We start from the raw sequence: 15259 nt of genomic DNA, 5'->3' as shown, positions 1-15259 counted from the left end.
CCACCTTTTGATTCATTAAGAAATTCCTAAATATGATCTTCAAGAAAAAGGAAAATTATACCAGATGGCACCTCTGGGACATAGCAAGCAATGAAGACATGTACACAAAAATGTTCGTAGCAAAATTTTGTAAAAGCCCTGAATTAGAATAACTCAAATGTTCATCAACAGCAAAATGGATAATCAAATGGCGATTTGCTCATATGGAATAGTATAAAGCAGAAAATGAATAACCCTGTGATTGTGCAACTCGTGAATGAATCTTACAGACGTAAGGTAAGTTTGAGTAGCAACAAAGCCAACCCAAAAAATACATACTGCGTGATTCCATTTACATAAATTTCAAAAAGGCAAAAGTAAACTAATTATTTGAGAATGCATAACTACAAAGCAAAACTAAAGAGAAAAGTTAAAAAGTCAGTAACAGGAAGGAGCACATAGGGGATTTCTGGGTTTCTGTTCTTTGTTTTAATGTGTGGGAATCACCTGATTATTCTTTTTATAAAAATAAATTAAATAAATGCATTTCATGCATATTTTATATTTTCCTTATATTTCATAATAATTAATTGAAAAAAATCAATATCATCTAAACTCCCAAATAGCCCTTAGAATGAACTACCAGAGAAGATTCTAATTCCTTTTGCAATTAACAAAACTTCCTAAATTATGATTTTCCATCAGCATCATAGTGACCTAAAGGCAAGTATGTTTGCTGAGTAAATGCACGTGTGCTTGCATGCACGAGTTGTATGTAACTTCAATATATAAAATATGGCAACTATTTTACAGTTTCTGTTTTTCTACTCAGTCCACAATTAATTCCTTTATTATATGACAGTAACAATTTCTGTACAAATTAGTGTCTAAGTACAACAGCTAAAAATCTATATAAGATGAATCTATATTTACCACCTCTGAGTCATCTATAAAATTAAAATACTTCTCTTATTCACATGCACTTGTATCTGCATTTTGAATTGCCATGGAAGAAAAACCCACAAAAAAATGGACTCCCTGAAATTATTTGGCCTTGAAACAGCAAAGCTAGAAAGCCTAATTAGGAGTGTCAGATATGTTTTTAGATATCTTCCTTGGAAAACAACAAATATGACAGCTAGAAATGTGCAAAGGAAAACAAATGGAACGATTTATGCCAAGAAGTCAAAAGGGCCTCAAGCATCACACCAGAGAGTAGAAATAGAAGAGAAAGCCTTGCTGTAGTGAGTTAATAGTAAAAAATAAAATAAAGGCAAAAGGCAGATGCTTAGAATATTTAAAAAATGCTAAAATCGAATTTTAGCCTACCCACTGAGGCAGGTGTAGCTTGCTACTTATGGCATGCATTTTTCCATTAGCTTCTTTCCAGGTTTTCTTTTATGCCCTAATCCTCATGTTTCTTGTTTTTTTTTAGACTTTAACTTATGTAATCTTCCTATATTATGGGACCCTAATCAGTTTTGTTATAAGGTAAGATAGAGAAAATTCCATCTGTAAGTAGGATCTTCTCTCTGGGATATTTTTCAACTGCTAGTTTTTGTGGAATCAGAGATGACAAAAGGACACAAAGGTAGAATTTCCTATTTCTTCCCTCTTGGTCATTTCTTAGCAAATCTGAAGTTTTCTGTGATGAATGGCAGAGAAGCAAATGTTGCAGTCCCATAGACATAGGATGGCTGTTATGAAGAACGAATTCTTCACCTGGAAGGATATCAGAGAAATTCCCATATTCTTCGGGTTCTCCAGAAATAGACCAGGCAGATGATATTAAATGCAACCACGGGCAGCACCCCAACTCATTCAAGTCAAACTGATGAAATAAATGTAGCTCAATCAGTAGGACGAGGTGGAAGCCACCCAAAGGTTTGAGGGAACTCAGGGATGAAATTGGAAAACTGTTGGCCAAGATGCTTGATCTAGCATTACAAACAGCCACCACCGTTACCCTGGCAGATTGTGAATGTCATTCTGTTCATTAGAAGGGGTCAAGAGAGGACCCGGGAGCCCTGGAAAAGCAAGCTTCTCTTCCGCTTGTCCAGTATCCAATAAAGCACAGCATCATTAGACACTGAAACAAAAATAACTTTCTAGGGGAAAGACAATATGGTTTCTGCAAAAAGGAAAGCATGAGTCACTGATTTATTATTGGTCTCTGAGGCATGTAGATAAAAGGCCAAACGTTGGCACAGTTTAGGGTAGACTTTTTCTAATCACCAACATGACATGGGATGTAAGGAGATAATGGACATCTCAAACCATATGGATAAGACAAGCAATTTCTACACCCCCTCAAAAAAAAAAAACCTCTATGAACTAGCAAGAAGGGACGCTCTGAGACTTGAAAGAGATCAGGTTGTGATGATAAAGGATCTACTGCAGGTAACAAATTTAAAATATTACCATTTGATAGTATTGGGAAAAGATACAAAGTAAGTTCACTCCAGGAAACCTTTTTATTGAGCATGAATCGAGTGTCAGGCTTTGTACTAAGTTAGTGGGAGTACAGCAATGAATAGACCCCTTCTGCTCTCCAGTAACTCACAGTCTACCATATAGATGATTCCAAGAACCAAGGGATAGGTTCTCTGCTGGGACTTGTGCCCATTTATGACACGATGGCAACTATTGACTGGAATCACATAGTACAATCATGATCATGCAATAACACATCCCTCAGAGCTGCAGTTCACCAAGGAATTAATATACTAGGCTATATGATGCATGGTTCTAAAACAAAGTTACTAGGCTATATGATGCATGGTTCTAAAACAAAGTTACTAGGCTATATGATGCATGGTTCTAAAACAAAGTACAAATCCCCTTGTTAAAATTAATGACAGTTGCAATATGAACCCAGTAAATACTAAAACCCAATTTATTGGTTTGTTCAGTGGAGAAAGATATGATGGGTTTTGAACACAAGCAATTCTAACATTAATTATTATCACTCTTTACCTCATGGGGAAGGAAAGCAGACACTATACCACGTGAAGTTTTTAAAATGTGATGCATTTTATATATGCACAAATTTCCAAAAGCCTCATGAAAAAATTAATTTTTTTCATTATAATTTTAAAAAAACAGCAATTAAAAAGAAAATGGGCTATTTACCAACCACGAATTTGTTGAGCTCTGCCAGTGTCATGAAATTCTCAACCTTGCTGAAAAGCTGAAGAATTTTCTGAGCTCAGGCAAGAGTCTCCAAGATCTGGAGAATAATTTTGGCAGCCTCAAGCCCAGGAGACTGATGTCTCTCCTTCAAGTCAAATGCTTCTTTTTTTCTAATCAGTTTTAAACACTGACCTTCCCCCTTTTCTGTTCCATTAGCTAGGAGGCTGTCATTCCAAAGAAATGTATAATGTACGTGTGTAGGGGAAGTGTGAGTGTTCTCTGGAATGAGAGAAAATAAGTTTTTGATGATCAGATTGTTCAGTATTTTCAAACCATCTAACAGCACTTCCATAGGAACTCCATGAAGAAAAATGAGAGCTGAAAAAGAAATCCTCACCAAAGCAGACATAGTTTGTCCTAGTTTCTCTGATAAGCCATGTTCTCTCCCTTTTTTATTTTCTTGCACATTTTTTTAATGGCATATAATAGTTTTCCTTCGCAATGTCAATGATCATTCAGGATAGAAATTTAAGTGGGTCTGAGAGAGAACACATTTCTCAGGTGTGGTATCCCAGTGAAAAATTCCCGCCTTCTCTTGGGGAACCACACTGGGAGATGGTATGAGTCTCCTTTTCTATTTTTTCTCCATGCATAGCAGTGCCAGGCCCACAGTATACCTTCAATGAGTGTATACTGAATGAACTCCCTGCTCCTCTTCTCCCTGCTACTTCTTCAAAAGAAAAACTGGGGGCTTCCCTGGTGGCGCAGTGGTTGAGAGTCCGCCTGATGATGCAGGGGACACGGGTTCGTGCCCCAGTCCGGGAAGATCCCACATGCCGCAGAGCGGCTGGGCCCGTGAGCCATGGCCGCTGAGCCTGCGCGTCCGGAGCCTGTGCTCTGCAACGGGAGAGGCCACGACAGTGAGGGGCCCGCGTACCGCAAAAAAAAAAGAAGAAAAACTGGGACCATCCTGAGCCTCCTCTAGACTGAAGATGAAAGGGAAAGAATTCCAAGTCTATCTCCAAAGCCTCACATTTGAAACCTAGGTAGCCCAGAATTGCATGTCAATACCTCCAGCTAAAGAAGATCCCTGAGTAGGAGGAGATACAGTACATCACTGGATAAAATGAGAAGGAAAATGGTTACATGTCTGTAAGTATGGGTGCATAAATGCCTTGCCTGTCAAATCAACAAAGCTAAAAACCCTTGCTATGTCAAAAGCTAACACACACACACACACACACACACACACACATACACACTCTGCTAGTGAGAAGGCAAGCAATTTTTTAGAAGGGAAATTAGGAAACAAGTATAAAAGAGCATCATGAAAGGTGATCATGGCTCTTCGACTTCTAAGAATTTATTCTAAGGGAAAAATAAAGGATACGCCCAAAGATTTAGCCTCAAAGGTGGCAGCCACATCTATATTAGCCCCAAATCATTTGTGTACTTTGTTTTTGTTTTTTGCGGTACGCGGGCTTCTCACCGCTGTGGCCTCTCCCGTTGTGGAGCACAGGCTCTGGACGCACAGGCTCAGCGGCCACGGCTCACGGGCCCAGCCGCTCCGCGGCATGTGGGATCTTCCCAGACCGGGGCACGAACCCGTGTCCCCTGCATTGGCAGGCGGACTCTCAACCACTGCGCCACCAGGGAAGCCCCTATTAGCCCCAAATCAAAACAATCTAGTTGGTCAGTGGTAAGGAGGTAGTCTAGTTAATTATCAAATATCAAAATGATAGAACACCATGCGGCTATGGAAAATGTATACAATGCATATTGACGTGGAGCAATGTTCACAATTTTGTGAAACAGAAAAAGCATGCTAAAATCAAAATATGTTTTTATGTTAGATAAATACATATGTGTAAATTTAAATATATAAATATGCCTAAGAAAATATGCATCTTCAGATATTTGTAAAGGGCAACTTTTTTCTTCATCCTTCTCCTTATCTGAATTTTCTGATTCTGGTCTATGATGTAGGTGAATTACTTCTGAAATAAACATATAAAAATGGACATAATAAAAAAAATCTTTAGTATCTACATAGTTTTTCTAAGAAAAAAATGTCCCTTTAATTATCTATAGCTGCTAGGTTAAACAGGAAATCCTTGTGAGTTAATATTGGATGATGATGATAAGTAGAAATAGAGAGGAATTATTTATTCTCAAAAAGTCATCTGATTAGCATTTTTCATGTTCTCATATATCTGTTAGATTTTTTTTTAACTAAATAGTTCTTCCAATAAACACTAAAAGTCAAAAAGCCAATACTGAGATTTTTCTCCATCTATGCATCTGATTCTTAGACGTATTGCCTTTTATTTTAGATCAAAGCATCAAAATTGTCTTTGATCCAAAGCAACCATGTAGTCCCAGCATTTACATCTGAAGTCAACCTATTTATAATCACAGATTTTTTTAAATCCCTGATTTTCTTTTTATCCCTATCATGCAGAGTGTCAGTGACAGTATGACTTGGAGAGCAACAGCTCTTTGTTTTGGAAGCAGTCTTCTTTATGGATACAGGAAATTGAAAATGTGAACAAACACCACCAGCTAGTTAGTCAGCATTGTGAAGGCTGGGGCTTTGAAGGTACAATTAGGGAACTGGTTTTTCCCTTAACAGAAGTATGTTCACTAAGTAATTTGCTTTCTTTTAACTAGAGTTACCCCCTTCCATTAACTGGAGAAGTAAGTCCAGATTAAAATCACTATTCATCAATTGCTTGCTGGAGGCACACTCAAGCCTTGTGTTAGGACTAAGGCAATAAAGCTCATCAACTAGCATTTTAATCATTGTTACCTCAGAGCTCTCAGAAGGAATAATTTGGGGTAGGGGAGAAAGTGGAAACTCCTAGTTACTGCTGATATGAAATCAGATATTTCTGAGGATTTTAAATTTACTGAATCATTCATTTTTTCAGTGGATTTCTATTTTTTCCTCGTTCAGTGAGTACTTGCTAGGCACGCGGGATACAGTGGTGAATATAATGACATGGTCCCTATCTATATACAGCTTACATTCTAAGGGAGGGAACATTAATACATGAGAAATCATAATTAAAAATTGTGATGAGCACTTTAGAGGAAGGGAATGGGCTCTGAGAAGGAATCATGGAGAGATGACAGTTACTTGGGTGAGTCAGGAAACTCCTCCTTAAGGAAGTGATACTCAAGCTTTGATACTAAGACAGAGTCACACTCCTCCTAATATGTTTCTATCTATTTCATTAGCATCACCCTGTCCTGGTCCTTCTACTGTCTCCCTGGCCATTCCAACTCAGCTTTCTCACTGCTGGTTCCTCCTCTTCTAAACTCAGACTCTGAAGTTTTTCAGGCCTAAGATCTCCAACCTCTTCTCACTACAAAGTTCCTCCCAAGGCAAGCCATTCCACTTTATGACCTCAAGCATCATCTGCATTCAACAATCCCCTAATATATTTTTCCAGCCCAGAACCCTTTTCCTAGCTTTGGATCCATATGTCAACTGCCTACATGACACCTTCACTTGCATACTGCACAGGAGTCTCAAATTTAACATAGCCCATGCTAAATCAAGATATTTCCCTGTGGAATCTTCTCTTCCTTCAGCAATCTCCATCTCCCTACACAGGACCATTCACTCAGTTGCTGTATCACTACTCAGGGAGTCAACCATGATACCTGCTTCCTCCTCATGTCCCATGTATAACTGGGAATTCAGCCTGGTCTAGTTGATAGCTAAAATATATCTTGAATTTTATCACACTTTTTCCATACCCTACCATTATCTTGTTTGGATACTGCAAGTCTTTTCTCATCCTGTACCCATTTTTTCCCCCTTTCAATTCATTGTCTTAAATGAAAATCTTTTCTGATTATTCCTTGCTTTTAAAATTCTTCCATTGTTCTGAACATCGAATCATTAAAATGGTTTCTAAGACCCTGCATGATCCATCCACTGCTTAATCTTTTAGTCTCATCTCATACTGGTCTTAGCATTACTCTCTGTACTTCAGCAACTATGAACCTCTTTCAGTTCCTAAAATTTAAAAAAGGACCCTCCTTTCTTAAAGACTTTGCACATGCTGCCCCTTCCATCTGGAACTTCTCAGGTGTCCCTGCTTTGTAGTCTGAGTAACACACTGTTCTCTGTCTCAGATAAGAGTGCATTTGGCTTCAAGTAACAGATTACCCAGTAGAAGTAGTTTTAGCAATAAAGACACTTATCATACATATCACAAAAATCTGGAAGTGGGCACTTCCATACTAAGTGCAATATTTCAAAACTCTTATCCAAGACTATGCTCTGCCATTCTGTGAATGTTCACTTTTTAATTTAGGGTCATTGCCTTATGGCTACAAAGTGGCTGTCAGAGCTCCCTATATCATGGTCTGACACAACAATGGTTCTGCATTCATGGTAGAAAAGGGAGCAGAAAGCTCTCCTCTTGGGTATAGCACCTCTACCAGAAACTAAAACCTTTGTTTCACATTTCTCCCTCATCATAGTGGCCATATTTGTGTCATATAGTGACTCTTAGCTGCAAGGGGGGGGCTCGTTAGATGAGCATCAGGAAAGAGAAGGAAGTAAGTCGGGACGGCTGGTGAATATATAATCAACAGTGTTCAACACGGTCTTCAGAGCACTTACCAAAATAGTAATCAAACAATTCAATATGCACACTTTGTTCACTGTCTCCTCCGTGAGATTATAAGCTCTTTGACTACGGGGAACGTGTCTGTTTCTAAGCCCAGCATCAGTACGGCGCCCAGCCTATGTAGGAGTCAGTTGGCAGTGGTAGAATGAATAAAAGTACGAAAGAAAACAACAGAGGCAGAAAATAGGTACAAAAGGGACAGAAAACTGCCTACACAGAACTTAAGCCGATGATCATATCTCATACCTCACGGTTCAATTCTGCATTCCAGGTAATTTGAAAACAGTCTTTCATAAAAAAAAGGCCCACAACAGTGAGAGGCCCACGTAACCAAAAAAAAAAAAAAAGGCAACTTTTGAAAGTGCTCCATTCTTTGCACCATGAATGCAATTTTCCTAATCTGTTAATTCCTGCCATGTGAGTAGACATGGGTGCTATAGTTTGCATTGAGATCCAGGAAAGAATTCTTCAAAAAAATTATTTTAACCACTGTTATATAGCGTTAGATGATCCAGAAAATTTTAAATTGCCTCAAGGACATGAATGTAAATCAATTCTTAGCTAAATCACTCCAAATATCATTCAACAAGAAAAATTTATAAAAGCTAGAAAGTTATTTAAAAGAATAGTCATAAAATTTGGGGTCTAAATTTTCCACTCCTGAGAGCATCACACTAACAGATAAAGATGTCATTCAGATTATCCGATTAGGGAGAAAGCAGATGTAAAATGTCTGGCACATAAAGGATGCTTGGCATGTTTTTGTTCTTATATCTAGACCACAGGAAAAGCTGGGTTTACTCCTAACTCTTTCATGTCCTATATATGTAACTGTGGGCAAGTTGAATATGTTCTTTGATTCATAAATGATATAGTAATCTTTAACCACCTTTCAGTCATAACATGCTGTCACTCTACTATTGAAAAACTTAGATGAATAGAAGTTAAATGGCATTGAATGCAGTCCATAGTAGCCTACCTAATAAAACATGAAGGAATAGATTCCTATTTCCAAGAGTCTCTCTATCTACAGATGCAGAATCTGTTCATAGTTTCTGACGGACATCCTGTTTGGTCATCTCAAAACACAAAAGGCATCAACATGTAAATATCACAAAATTTTTTTAAAGAAAGTTGTAACCATCCACACATACGAGACTAGATTTCAGGTTTTAAATATGGTTGTCATTTGAAATAAAATTCCTTAAAAAGAGAAAATGACTTTAGCATTGGCAAAGGGAGTCCCCTAAGAAAAAAATGTAAACAGATGGCTGAGAAAGATCACCCACATGCTGCACACAGATCTTGAGGAGGCATTTCTAAGAATGAAGTGGCACTTCCCAGCCTGGGCCACGTCCCACAAGGATCCTTATTTAACCCAGAGAAAGCATAGGGTTTCTACCTCTAACCAAGAGGAACTGCAGCCTGCTTGCCTCACAGCAATCCAGACTAGTTTCCAGCTCTCCCCAGTGTTCCAACAGAAGCTAAGTACCAACCACTTGAGAGAGGCAATCCCCTAATAAATCAGGGTTTGATGATCAGCCCTGAACCAACATCTTCCCATATAAAGGGGCTGTTAAGCCCCAGCTAAGCATATTAAGCATTCAATTTAATGTATGACACACATCTGCTCTCCTTTCTCAGGGAGGAGAAGTTTCAAGATAACTTAAATCCCGGACTTAATCAAGGGGAAAAAATATCTTGGCAATGTTTAAAACTGAGTTTAAAAATATAATGCAAATGAGGGCGAGAGAGACCATTTTGCTGTAAGTAGTAAGATTATATAATACCTAAATCAAATACACAACATTACCTGAGCAGAAGCACTTGTTTCTTTTACCTGGGTCTATTCAACTTTCCTTTCGATTCCATCAACATTTACCAAAGACCGTCATCTACCTCTGGCCCAAGGTATAAAATACAACCAAAAATGGGTCCTCTGAAAATATGGTAATCTGCCCCCCTCCATGCCTGATGAAGGCCATAAGAGGAAAACTCACAGATTTGTCTTTTACAAGGAAAGCACAGCACTGAATCCCAGCCATCAGCATCTTGTGTGGATTCCACGCCACAGAATCAGCCCTGTTATGTTAAACAAAGAAAAAAACAGGGTAGGGAGGGGAGACTCAATTAGTTTCTACTGGTGGGAAGAATGCTGGTACATTCAGTATTCACGTCCAAGTTAGTGCTCCAAAGGATTCCTTGTGTGAGTGGTTTAAGGAGTTTGGGATTTTTTTAAACCAAAACAATTCCTTAGTTTTTTGCCTGTTTTCAAAATGTCACTTAATTGGGCAAAGGCCAAAGAGAGTCCCTAGCCTAAATAAAAGGCACTGTGACTGGGGAAACTACATTTACCTGTGGATGCCGTGCAGAAGCTTGCGGTGCTTCCTTGACATCAAGGCTGAGCCACCCCAGGAAGCCTGTTGAGATATTTATATAACCAAAATGATGTTATTTCAATGGTACTTGTTTACCAGCCAGTTGTTATTTGATGCTTTAAGTCGATGTTAACCAACGTGGACTCTAGGAAATTTTGATCACTGGCTCTACCCAGGCGATCAGAACCTCATCACAATAGATGGTCCCCCACTGACGCTTAGGAGTTAAATTCCCACACTATAAGGAAATTGGTGTAGTACTCATTGAGTTGCCTGTGGACAAAGAGAAGTGTAAAAGACACAGTCCATATCCTCTCAAATCTTAGAATCTAAAATAGACAATAGCCCTTCAGTGTTGACATTCTACCATACACGATGTACAAGTGCTGATCATGAGACATGGCTTCAGGAAAGGAAATCCCAGAGTCAATAAGTCTGGAGGAAAGGGAGGAAGAATCAATGTGAGAAATAAGAAAGTCAGTTTGGTACTTGAAATCGAGCAGACTTGTTGTGAGGGAATATGAGGGGACCAGCATGGGAGATGTTGAAAGCTCTCCATGGTTATTTAAACTGCACAACATTGTACTGAGAACAGAGTTATCATCATGTCAATTTTTTAATAGAAAACCTAAGGTTTGGAGGTTATAAAATTTCCAAGGTCTCATAGGTAATAAAAATCAGGTCTGAGAGACAAAAGTCCATTCTTTTTTTACACTAACATCATATCTTAGGGAAGGTGACCAATTGGCCCGATGGTAGAACTCAGCATGGAGAATTGAGGTAGGAGGGGAGTTGCCTAGCAGAATTTTAAAAGGCAACCCCAATTAACATGTACCCCAACGTTCATTGCAGAGCTATTTACAACAGCCAAGACATGGAAGAAACCTAAATATCCATCGACAGATGAATGGATAAAGAAGATGTGGTTCATATATATTGGGTTGGCCAAAAAGTTCGAACTTTTTGGCCAACACACTACAATGGAATATTACTCAGCCATAAAAAAGAATGAAATAATGCCATTTGCAGCAACATGGATGGACCTAGAGATGATTATACTAAGTGAAGTAAGTCAGACAAAGACAAATATCATATGATACCACTTAATATGTGGAATTGGAAAAAAAATGATACAAATGAACTTACATAACAAAACAGAAATAGACTCACAGATATAGAAGACAAACTTATGGTCACCAAAGGGGAAAGGAGGGGAAGGCTAAATTAGGATGTTGAGATTAGCAGATGCACACTACTATATATAAAACAAGTAAGCGACAAGGACCTACTGTATAGCACAGGAAACTATACTCAATATTTTGTAATAACTTATAATGGAAAAGAATCTGAAAAGAATATATATATATAATATGTATGTATAACTGAATCACTTTGCTGTACACCTGAAACTAACACAACATTGTAAATCAACTATATTGCAATTTTAAAAAAAGATCTTTCTAAAAACTTTATGCCCCAAACTTTGACCTTGAGCATTCTAATATGACTATAGTGAGTATAATAATTTAATTCAAGAAATATTTATTACATATCTAAATAGACTGACACTGAGATAAGTGCTAGAAATACAACAGTAAATAAAACACTGAAATAATAACTCCAAAGGAAAGGTAAGGAAGAGCCCAATATCATGCAGAAAGAAATGGCAAGATTGTGTGCACCATGGATGTGAAGGAGGAAGTAAGTGAGAGGTCTCCACGATCCTCAGAGTATTAAAAAGCTGAGCCCAATGGTGGACAGTAAAGAGTGGCCTTAAGAACAGCTCTCTCATTCAGGGCTGTGCCCAGGGGCCAGTGAGCGAGTCACCCAGGGTGCACCCTTCAGCTCACTCGCAGAGTTGGACTCTTGCATGGCCCTGGGCGTGAATGCCTCCTTAAATTTTCAAATACCAAACTGCCTTTCTTATTTCTCACATTGATTCTTCCTCCCTCCCCTCCAGACTTACTGACAATGGGATTTCTTTTCCTTTCCTTATTCTCAGCTCTCCTCTCCTTTGCTCATAACACCTACCTGTCCAATGAACCCTAGGAACCTCACTTGCCTCACCTTAGTCCCAGCCCTGTTTCCAGGGACTAGACTCTCCAGTGACCCCATAGGGTTCCCAAAGGTTTGTGGGCCGAAGGTGATGTGCAGGCGAGTTCCAAAGATGCCCAGATAAAGGACTGATGGTCAGGATTGTCAGTCAACTCCCCTTGCTGCTGCCCTCTCCGTCCCACCAGAGTTCATGATGGACCATGTGTGACCAAAGCTGAGCTATGGAGGCAGCTGCCCTCAGCCTCTGGGAAAACGTGATCTGAACCTGCTAACTGAGGCTCCCCAGACCTGGGGTTTGAGAACTTGACCCTCAGGAACATGAAGATGACTTACATATTAGGTTCTTTTACTTCTCTTATATCCCTAAACTCCAAGTTGCCTGCTTTTCTCAATCTTTTTAACCCCCAACCGCATTAAGAACCTACCAGGGGCAACTAGGGGAAGGATTAATCAGTAAAGCTCAGCCACGCCCATTCACTCTCACCCTTTCCACCTGCCCACTCACACACCTGCCCTCACTGGTGCCTCCTGCACTGGCCTCTGCCTCTTCTTCCTCTTCAAAAAGTAGACAACATTCTGCCAATCTTAGTGAGCTGGATTGAAGTTTTAAAATCACATGAACTCTTTCAAGGCATTAGTTTACTGGTTTACAGGGTGGTAGGCAGAGTTAGAAGCAGCTCATCCACAAATGTATTCCACAAAAGAGCTGAAAGGGGAAAGACGACGTGCCTGATGCCAGTGCCCTACTTGTATTGGCTTCGCTCCATAACCCCCTCACTCCAGAGCTCACAACAACATCGAACCAACGGATGTCATTATTGAGCTATGAGCCAGACACCATGAGTACCATTTTACTACGTTTTTCTCTTCAAGTAATTAGTTAATAATTTAATTGTAGAGCCAATCTTGAATGGGAAGTGGAGGCAGGGTGGAATGTAGAGATGGCAGCCCCTAAAGCCCATGATTTTAAATACAGTGTTTGTCACCTCCCCCGGGACTTGGGATGGAGTGTGGGTGAGACACCGTAGGAAGGGTTGCTGGGAGGGTGAGGTTTTGCAGTGGCCGCAGCCTCTGCTTCAGAGAAGAGCTGGACCAGCCCTGAAGTCCTGGTCTCAGGCAGAGGCTGGGATAACATTGACTCTTGCAGATACAGAATAATCCTGGAGGCAAAATATTCTAACACAGCTGAAATTTTTCTTATTCTGTTGTTCAAAAATACATTGTAATTAACCAAATTTCAGACACTATCGGAGGTAAGAGTACCATTTTTTTGTGGATTGCTAAGAAAGAAAAAAAAATGACATCAACATACCAATTAGGTATATTAAAAATGTAAACAAAATATGTGTATCTTAGAAATAATAAGATATGGTATATATGCCGGGCAACCTGGTTTTATGGAAAACGCAGAAGACCAAGCAATTCTAATTACATTTTTAAAAAGAAATCAAGTAAATGCCAGTTTTTAATATTTTAAAGGATCTTTAAAATACCCTTTAGAAAATTTCAGGACTTCCCTGGTGGCACAGTGGTTAAGAATCCGCCTGCCAATGTAGGGGAGACGGGTTCGAGCCCTGGTCCAGGAAGATCCCACATGCCGTGGAGCAACTAAGCCCATGCACCACAACTACTGAGCCTGCGTGCCACAACTACTGAAGCCCATGCGTCTAGGGCCCGTGCTCCGTGGCAAGAGAAGCCACTGCAATGAGAAGCCTGCACACCACAAGGAAGAGTAGCCCCCGCCCACTGCAACTAGAGAAAGCCAGTGTGCAGCAATGAAGACCCAATGCAGCCAAAAAAATTCGAACAGGCCAAAGTAATCACTGTAATTTTACTAATTTTTACCTGTAAAATTAATAAACTACCCTTGGTATATGAAGTTTCTTCAAGAGAAGTTATATGCTTCTGCATAAAATTTTATCAACAGAATGATGTCTGCAATATTAGAGGATGAGTGAGTACTGTCTCAATGTTAGAGCTAATTTCTTTAATAAGTCATATAAACAGTTGTCAAATTTAATCTAATACTACAGACATTCAACTTGAAGCTTATTATATGCAAATAGAACAGTTTGCGTGGCTTAAATATTCCCTTATAAAAGTGTTTTCTTCAAAAATTCAACCTTTGATTTTTAGAAAATCTAGAGAGGTTTTCATTCACATCTTACAAATCACAATTCTTTCTAAGCCCCATAAATCTCTTAATATCATTCCCAATTTGGAAACTGCTGTAGTTACTCTGTTTTACATAAACCATATAATCTATATTTGATGTTTCTTTTATGAGAGTAGAATTTTTAAGTATAACTGCTCATATATTTGATTTTGCCCCTATTTCCACAGTCACAAAAGTACTCACTTCATATTATCTTTCAGGACATACTGTATTATTATGCTTCTAAGTCTATAAAAATCAATAAGATATAAGTTGAAATGTGAACAGATACAGATACTATAATCCCACTTAAAGAAGTCACAAATAATCTACCTGATGTATTGCCATTGGCTTACTAATCAAGCCTATAACTCTAGTGAGCTTTATATTACTACTTCTGCTTTTACCAAATATTAGCATACATTTAATGAAAGCTTTGAGTTGCTGAAAAATTCTTTTGATATTATATCATAGAAACTTTACCTTGAAAGCATAAAATCATCCAAACTATAAAATTATGTGCAGGCATATCCCCCAAAGAAATGCTCAGTTACCTAATGTTCAGTAAGTCAAAAAAATTGTCCTTTCTTTTTCTGATAAGGAGGACACAAAACCACTCACTTACTGGAGGAAAGTTCCTCTCAACTGCAGGTTCAACAGTTCCTTCTACTGGGTTGAATCAAACTAATTAACTGCTATTTTCACACACACACAAAGAAAACCAAAATGCTCAACAAGCATTCATAACTGGCTGAATTCAACTTTTTAACCTTAAATAAGTAGAATTGTTAAGAGTTACTTTTAATTTAGGACAACAATTATTATGAACAACACTAGGACCTCCAAAACTAATTAGAAAAAAAAAAGGCCAACCCTTTAAGTTAGAAAATTGTGAAGAATATAAGTTATCTCAA

The 15259-nt window shown here is 38.7% G+C and overlaps 1 protein-coding gene across 3 annotated transcripts in view; it reads right to left on the bottom strand.

Moving 5' to 3' along the window:
• GADL1 (glutamate decarboxylase like 1) overlaps positions 1-15259 on the bottom strand; it is a 502071-nt gene that overhangs the window by 109424 nt on the left and 377388 nt on the right. For all 3 annotated transcript variants that reach the window (XM_060307894.1, XM_030830036.2, XM_060307895.1), the window contains 2 exons: positions 10113-10177; positions 9758-9839 (listed from right to left, as the gene is read on the bottom strand). In XM_060307894.1, the coding sequence (XP_060163877.1) occupies positions 9758-9839; positions 10113-10177 (147 nt within the window). The remainder of the gene's footprint in view (positions 1-9757; positions 9840-10112; positions 10178-15259) is intronic.

This window comes from Globicephala melas, chromosome 11 (genome assembly GCF_963455315.2).
Source record: "Globicephala melas chromosome 11, mGloMel1.2, whole genome shotgun sequence".
Taxonomy (NCBI): Eukaryota; Metazoa; Chordata; class Mammalia; order Artiodactyla; family Delphinidae; genus Globicephala; species Globicephala melas.
This window is presented reverse-complemented; position numbering and strand designations above follow the sequence as displayed.